An 8781-nucleotide genomic window follows, 5' to 3' on the forward strand; every position below is an offset into this window, starting at 1 on the left:
GTCCTGTTGCATCTCAGAACTTTGAATTCTCTCCCTATTTAAATAATAGTCTGTCCATTTATTTCTTCTGCCAAAGTACATGACCATACACTTTCCAACATTGTATTTCATTTGCCACTTCTTTGCCCATTCTTCAAATCTATCCAAGTCTCTCTGCAGACTCTGTTTCCTCAGCACTGCCGGCCCCTCCACCTATCTTTGTATCATCAGCAAACTTAGCCACAAAGCCATCTATTCCATAATCCAAATCGTTGATGTACAATGTAAAAAGAAGCGGCCCCAACACTGATCCCTGTGGAACACCACTGGTAACTGGCAGCCAATCAGAATGGGATCCCTTTATTCCCACTCTCTGTTTCCTGCCAATCAGCCCACGCTCTATCCACGTATGTAACTTTCCCGTAATTCCATGGGCTCTTATCTTGTTAAGCAGCCTCATGTGTGGCACCTTGTCAAAGGCCTTCTGAAAATCCAAATATACAACATCCACTGCATCTCCCTTGTCTAGCCTACTGGTAATTTCCTCAAAAAATTGTAATAGGTTTGTCAGGCAGGATTTGCCTTTAAGGAATCCATGCTGAGTTCTGCCTATCTTGTCATATGCCTCCAGGTACTCTGTAATCTCATCCTTGACAATCGACTCCAACAACTTCCCAACCACCGATGTCAAGCTAGATAGATAGATATACTTTATTAATCACGAGGGAAATTTGGTTTCGTTACAGCCGCACCAACCAAGAATAGAGCATAAATATAGCAATACAAAAAAATCACCAACAATCAAACAACAAAATACAAACTATGCCAGATGGAAATAAGTCCAGGACCAGTCTATTGGCTCAGGGTGTCTGACCCTCCACGGGAGGAGCTGCACGTTCGATGGCCACAGGCAGATACGACCTCCCGTGCCGCCCAGTGTTGTATCACGGTGGAATGTGGCCGAAGTCCAACAGTAAAAAGTTCAATCTCCAGTCTGCAAACGCGTTCCTCGATCGTAATATGCCCCAGATTGCACCATCCGTTGTTAACCAGATCAGTAAGCACCCAACTCCTTTACGATTACCGCTCTCAGTGCACTTCCGGTCAGGCGGAACGGTATTACCCACCGAACTCCTCTTCTCCATAAGTCCCCGTTGTCTCGACCCGGTCCTCTCTCCTCAGCTTTGTGATCCCCCTCTGCATCCTCTGTGTGTTTTCCTCCGGATTTCGGCGGGGGTGTCCGCCGCTCTGCTCGCTAAACCGGCCGGCATTTGCTGGTCCGTGGAATACACAATGCGATCTTGCTTCTGTCCCGCGTGTCGGAATGTAACCATTTCCAGCGCTAAAAAAAACCCAAATAAAACTCTTTCTACCAGCATGTTAGGGAGGGTGCAGCTTCAACGTGTTACCGTGAGAAAAAAAAAACAAAAAATAATGTAAATTAAAAAGTAAGAAGAAGAAAGTAAGAATGGATCGGAACGGCTGTCCCAGGCTGCTTGCATGACCGGCGCATGCGCACTAACTGGTCTATAATTTCCTTCAACACACATCAAAGTTCCTTTTTGCTTCCTTGCCCCCTTCTTAAATAGCGGATTGACATTTGCAATCTTCCAGTCCTCTGGAACCATGCCAGAATCTATTGACTTTTGAAAGATCATCGCTAATGCCTCCGCAATCTCCACAGTTACTTGCTTCAGAACACGAGGGTGCATTCCATCTGGTCCAGGAGATTTATCTACCCCTAGACTATTCAGCTTCCTGAGTACTTTCTCTGTCGTAATTGTGACTATGCACACTTCTCTTCCCTGACACCCTTGAGTGTCCGGTATACTGCTGATGTCTTCCTCAGTGACTGATGCAAAATACTCGTTCAGTTCCTCCTTATCTCCTTATCTCCCATTACAATCTCTCCAGTGTCATTTTCTATCGGTCCTATATCTACTCTCACCTATCTTTTACTCTTTATATACTTGAAAGAGCTTTTAGTATTCTCTTTGATATTATTTGCTAGCTTCCTTTCATAGTTCATCTTTTCCCTCTTAATGACCTTCTTAGTTTCCTTTTGTAAGCTTTTAAAAACTTCCCAATCCTCTGTCTTCCCACTAATTTTTGTTTCCTTGTATGCCCTCTCCTTTGCTTTAACTTAGACTTCTCTTGTCAGCCACGGTTGCATCCTTTTTCCATTCGAAAATTTCTTCTTTTTTGGAATATACCTGTCTTGCACCTTCCTCACTTCTCGCATAAACTCCAGCCACTGCTGCTCTGCTGTCTTTCCCGCCAGTGTCTCTTTCCAGTCAACTTTGGCCAGTTCCCCTCTCATGCCACTGTAATTTCCTTTACTCCACTGAAATACCGACACATCGGGTTTCGGCTTCTCTTTCTCAAATTTCACAGTGAACTCAATCATGTTATGATCACTGCCTCCTAAGGGTTCCTTCACCTCAATCTCTCTAATCACCTCCAGTTCATTACACAATACCCAATCCAGTACAGCCGATCCCCTAGTGGGCTCAACGACAAGCTGTTCTAAAAAGCCATCTTGCAGACATTCTGCAAATTCTCTCTCTTGAGATCCAGTGCTGACCTGATTTTCCCAATCCACTCCATGTTAAAATCCCCCACAATTATCATAACATTGCCCTTCTGACAAGCCTTTTCTATTTCCAGTTGTAATTTGTAGTCCACATCCCTGCAGCTGTTTGGAGGCCTGTATATAACTGTCATCAGGGTCCTTTTACCCCTGCTATTCCTTAGCTCAACCCATATAGATTCTGCACCTTCCGATTCTATATCACCTCTTTCTAATTTAGTATCATTTCTTACCAATAAAGCCACGCCTCCCCCTCTGCCTACCTTCCTATCCTTCCGATACACCGTGTATCCTTGGACGTTCAGCTCCCAGAGACATGCATCCTTTAGCCAGGTCTCAGTGATGGCCACAATATCATACCTGCCAATCTGTAGCTGTACAACAAGATCATCCACCTTATTCCTTATGCTGCGTGCATTTAAGTACAACACCTTAAGACCAGTATTTAGTACTTTTTGCTTTGATTTCACTGCAACTTTATTGCACTGCAACTCATCCCAATGGCTGCAAATTTGCCCCATCACCTGCCTGTCTTTCCTGACATCTTTACTGCTCACTATCTTAGATTTATTTCTGTTTTCCCCTTCCTCCGCTCTGTCATTCTGGTTCCCATCACCCTGCCAAATTAGTTTAAACCCTCCCTAGCAGCTCTATTAAACTTTCCCACCAGGATATTGGTCCCCTTCGGGTTCAGGTGTAACCTGTCCTTTTTGAACAGGTCATACTTCCCCCAGAAGAGATCCCAATTATCCAAGAATCTGAAGCCCTGCCCCCTGCACCAGTCTCTCAGCCACGCATTCATCTGCCTGATCCGACTATTCTTGCCCTCGCTAGCACGTGGCACAGGTAGCAATCCCGAGATTACTACCCTGGAGGTCCTGCTTCTCAGCTTCCTTCCTAACTCCTGGAAATCTCTCTTCAGGACCTCCTCCCTTTTCCTATCTATGTCATTGGTACCAACATGTACCAAGACAACTGGCTGCTCACCCTCCCCCTTTAGAATATTCTGGACCCGATCCGAGACATCCTGTACCCTGGCACCTGGGAGACAACACACCATGCGGGTATCTCTTTCAGGCTCACAGAATCTCCTGTCCGTTCCCCTGACTATGTAATCCCCCATGACTACCGCATTCCTCTTCTCCCGCCTTCTCTCCTGCACAACAGTGCCAGGCTCAGTGCCAGAGATCTGGTCACCGTGGCCGTCCCCTGTCAGGTCATCCCCCTCAACGGCATCCAAAATGAGATATTTGTTGCTGAGGGGGACAGCCACAGGGGTGCTCTCCACTATCCGGGCATTTCCCTTCCCTCTCCTGACAGTGACCCAGTTTTCTGACTCCCGTAGCCTAGGGATGACTACCTCCCTGTAGCTCCTGTCTATCACCTCTTCACTTTCCCTGGTAAGCAGCAGGTCATCAAGCTGCAGCTCCAGATCCCTAACACCGTCTCTGAGGAGCTGCATCTCGGCGCACCTGGTGCAGATGTGGCCATCAGGGAGGCTGGAGGTCTCCCAGGATTCCCACATCTGACACCCTGAACAAAGCACTAACCCTGCAGACATGCTATCTAATTCTGCAGGAATGGATCAGGGGAAAAATAAGTCTATTCACCCACTTACATCGAAAAACAGATGAACTTTTTAAACCGTTAGCTCGTACCCTTAGCTGTGTGAGCCCTGCTGTTCCTCTGTCTGTCCGGGCCGATTCGCCAAGGGAAAAAAAAAGAGCTGGCGCCCCGCTCTCACCTCTTCCTGTTACCACCTAAGCCCATTGAGCCAAAGCCCTACACTCTGCTGCCACTCACTCCGCTGCCCACTCCGACCACTGCCCACTGTATAGGGTGGTCTCCTTTTTAAACTCTCCGCACTGTCCTGCCTACGTCACGTGCCTGCGCAGTATGATAATAGGGAAGCACAAATCTGGGGAAGGGTACAAGACCATCTCAAGGCACCGAACATACTGTTCCTTGGAGCTCAGTGCAGTCCTTCGTGAAACAGTGGAAAAGGTATGAAACCACAGTCACACTGCCTAGGTCAGGCCACCCCTCCGCTGAAGTCAGTGGTTGTAACTGGAGATGACGTTCCTGCTCCACAGGCTCTGAGGCCTTGTACAAAAAGGGTATTTATGGAGGAGTGGCAAGGAAGAAGGCCTGGCTTTAAAAAAAAACATATCCTTGTCTATAAAGACTTTTCAAAGCGTCACTGAGACGATCTGGAAGAACATCTTGTGGTCAGATGGGACTGAAGTGGAACTTTTTGGCCTCAACACTAAGCAGTTTGTGTGGTGTAAATTTAATATTGTGCAACAGTCAGGTAACACCATCCCTACTGTAGAGTATGGTGGAGGTAGCATCTTGATGTAAGGAAGCAGCAGGGACTGGAAATCTAGTCAGGATTGATAGGAAGATGAATGCTGCTAAATACAGAGATTCTGAATAAAAACCAGCTAGCCTCTGCCAGAAAGCTTAAACTGAGGAGGAAGTCTGTCTTTCAACAGGCCAACGGCCCAAAGCACAGTGCCAGAGGAACCATGGAGTGGCTTCAAATGCGGGAAATTGATGTCCTTGAGTGGCCCAGTCAGAGTCCTGACCTTAACCCAATCGAACAACCCCGGCAAGACCTCAACATTGCTGTCTCCCTACACCTCCCAACTGACATGGCACACTTGAGCAAACTTACAAGGTGGAATGGGCAAATCTTGTTCCATCACATTGTGCAAAGCTAGCAAGGACTTAAATCTATCAGATTTATTTATTTATCTGTCATTTATATGAACAAATGGTGGGTGCTGAATAATTCTATAGGGCACTGAATGGGAGAGATCCTGGCCAAATAGCTTCTCCGCTCAGCCCCCAGCCTTCCCCCAACACAGTGAGTGTGACTGGGGGGGGGGGTAAGTGTGACGGGGGGCGTGAATGTGGGATTGTGAGTGTGTGTGTGACAGTGTGAGTGAGGGTGAGAGTGTGCATTACTGTGTGTGAGTGTGTGGAAACGGCTGGGTGTGAGGGTGTGTGTGTGTGCGTGTGTATGTTTGTGCATGGGGACGGTTGGGTGCGTGTGCGCGTGGGGCGTGGCTGGGTGCGAGAGTGTGTGTGTATGTGTGTGTGAGTGTGTGGGGATGGCTGGGTGTGAGGGTGTGGCGACGGCTGGGTGTGAGGGTGTGGGGACGGCTGGGTGTCAGGGTGAGTGTGTAGTCACTTGGCCTTATTCTGTCTTTGTACTTGCAGACCGGCCCACTCCCCTGAGATATGCATATTTGACGTCGCGGCCCAGAAGCTGGTGGGCACCTCCCGGTGTGCCTACCTGGCGGACAGGTGTGAGGGGCGGCACCTGGAACTGGTGAAGGTGGGACAGTGCAGGGAATCTGACTTCCCGTGGGCGGTGGAGCGGGCCCAGCTACTGGCGGAGAGCACAAGGCAGCCCTGTGGGTCCTTGGACAGCTGTGGTCCATGGGAACAGTGCACAGGTAAGCTCCCAGTGGATAGATCTGTCCAGCAGCACGGAAAGACCCCCACCTGTCCACCGGAACCTGAGACCACCCAGAGTCAGCTGGGCACTAACCCAGATGAGGGCTTTCCCTGGCTAATTGCTCGCACTGCAGGATTAGCAGATGAGAAATCCAGCCGATGAATATCATATTCACCATAGTTTAGGACCCAGATAGGGATGTCACGTTCTAGGCAGAGCAATAAGAGTGCAGAGAAAATTTGCAATGTTTTTGCCAGGACTTTAGGACCTGAGTTACAGGGAAAGGGTTTATAGGTTAGGAGTTTATTCCCTGGAGTGTAGGAGAGATTTGTCAGATGTATACGCGGTTATGAGGATATAGATAGGGTAAATGCAAGCTGGCTTTCACCACTGAGGTGGGTGAGGTCATGGGTTAAGGGTGAAAGGTGAAATGTTTAAGGGTAATCTGAGGGGGAGCTTTCTCACTCAGGGTGGTGAGAGAGCGGAACGAGCTGTCAGTGGAAATGGTGGATGGTGGAGTGAGGTCAACGTTTCAGAGAACTTGGGATCAGTACGGGGATGGGAGGGTATGGAAGGCTCTGGTCCAGGCACAGGTTGATGGGATGAGGCAGAGTAACAGTTCAGGATGGATGGGATGTTTCTGATCTTTAGTGCTCTAAGACTCTGTCAGACACCGGAAAGATGTTCCTAAAGGCATGAAAATTCAGTAGCAGGGTCACAGTCAACATAAGAAATAGAAGCAGGAGTCGGCCATCTGGCCTGTCCAGCCCGCTCCACCATTCAATAAGATCATGGCTGATCTGACCATGGACTCATCTCCACCAACTTGCCTTTTCCCCATAACCCTTAATTCAATGTGCAGAAGTCTCTGAAGTTAGTGGTGGTGGTTTAGGTGGTGAGCAACTGCACGATTCAGATCAGACGGAAAGCTGGGCAGAACATTGCCAGATGGAACTTAATCGTGACAATACAAAGTGATGCATTTTGAGAAGTCAAACAGGGGTAGCTTATAAACAAAGTTCAAAGTAGTTCCCCCTCAGGTTCCCATTAAATGTTTCACCTTTCTCCCTTAATGCACGAGCTCTGGTTCTAGTCTCACGCAACCTCAGTGGAAAAAGTCTGTTGGCTTTTACCCTATCTACACCCCTCGTAATGCAGTATACCTCTATCAATCTATTCTCCCATGCCCCAGGGTATGAAGTCCGATCCTTTTCAACTATCAGGACTCGGGTCCTCAAGTCCCTTACAGTGCCCCATATGTTGTTGTTACACTGCTTGCCCACAGGGGGTGGGGGGGTGGGGACATTCCTGCCCCTCCGGAAAGCAGCCTTTGACCAGCCTCTCCCCGCTCTGTGTCTGCAGGGTCCGTCTGTCATTGCCTTCTTCCCAACCAGTGTCCGCAGGCCGGGGCCGACAGCTACTGCATCGTGATAGGCTCGCGGCCGAAGAGGGTCAGCCTGTGTTTTCTGGGAACGCTGAAGTGCAGGAAGATCCCGTTTCAGATGTGTGCCCCCTCCGCCACCCTCAAGCTGACGTAGAAATGCGCCTGCCGCAACCTCCCGGAACCGCAAGCTTGCTATGTAGCTGCTACTTACCTGAGTAACACTGGCCCACTAATAAAGAAAAGCTGAGGTGTTGACACTGGGCTGAGAGGTTTATTTTATTCCACTCTTGAGATATCTACAACTCACGATCCATCCAGCCTCCCCTCCGTGGACTCCCTCAGTGGTGGAACGCTGTTTTGTTTGGCCGTATTCATGTATATGGTTGAATAACAATTAAACTTCACCTTGAACACTTCTCAAAGTTCAAAAAATTCAAAGTATATTTATTAGCAAAGCACATATATGTCACCCAGTACAACCCTGAGATTCATTTTCTTGTGGGCATTCACAGTAAGTACAAAGAAACACCAGCGAATCAATGGAAAATCACACCCAACAGGATGGACAGACAGAGTGCAAAATACAACAAACTGCACAAATCCATAAAGGAAATAATAATAAATAAATAAACAATAAATAATGAATTTGAGATGAAGATCCCTTGAAATCCCTTGATGTTCAACCATGATCACAGTGAATGGCGGTGCTGGCTCGAAGGGCCGAATGGCCTACTCCTGCACCTATTGTCTATTGAAAGTGAGTTCATAGGTTGAGGGAAAGTTCAGTGATGGGCTGAGTGAAGTTCTTGCTTCCTTAATAAAACATGACCAAAGACCTCACCCACCCCAGACATTCTCTCTTCTTCTCTCCCCCACTCTGGGCAGAAGATGCAAAAGCCTGGAAGCACGTACCACCAGGTTCAAGGACAGGTTTAACCTGGTGTTATCAGACCCCTCAATGCACCTTGTGTGATAAGATTGACTCTTGGTCAATCAATCTGCCTGGCATGGGGTTTGCACCTTATTGTCTGCGTACACTGCTTCTCTCTGTAACTGAAACACTTCATTCTATATTCTGTTTTGCTTTGTACAACCTCAGTGTGCTGACGAAGGAAATGATCTGTCTGTCTGACAGGCAAACAACACCTTTCACTGTATCTTGGTACCATAAGAGGTAGGTCATTTGGCCATCACGTCTGCTCTGTGTGATAGATAGTGTCACACCTGAGGATGAGAGTTAGAAACCTGAGCGGGAGGTTCTACAGTTGAAACCCGTTTCCCCAGGCTGGTTCCAGTCTCTCAACCTCGGTAGTCTGGGCCCAGTGGTACGAGTGGTCATCACAAACTTGGTTGCAATGGATA

The 8781-nt window shown here is 48.0% G+C and overlaps 1 protein-coding gene across 1 annotated transcript in view; it reads left to right on the forward strand.

The window, feature by feature from the left end:
• The window catches only part of LOC134347262 (complement component C6-like), a 72057-nt gene extending 64221 nt beyond the window's left edge, over positions 1 to 7836 (forward strand). Inside the window, exons 17-18 of the mRNA XM_063049636.1 lie at positions 5795 to 6033; positions 7398 to 7836. Of these exons, the coding sequence (XP_062905706.1) occupies positions 5795 to 6033; positions 7398 to 7573 (415 nt within the window). The 3' untranslated portion in view covers positions 7574 to 7836. The remainder of the gene's footprint in view (positions 1 to 5794; positions 6034 to 7397) is intronic.
• The last annotated feature ends 945 nt before the right edge of the window (positions 7837 to 8781 follow it).

This window comes from Mobula hypostoma, chromosome 5 (assembly GCF_963921235.1).
Source record: "Mobula hypostoma chromosome 5, sMobHyp1.1, whole genome shotgun sequence".
In the NCBI taxonomy this organism is placed as follows: Eukaryota; Metazoa; Chordata; class Chondrichthyes; order Myliobatiformes; family Myliobatidae; genus Mobula; species Mobula hypostoma.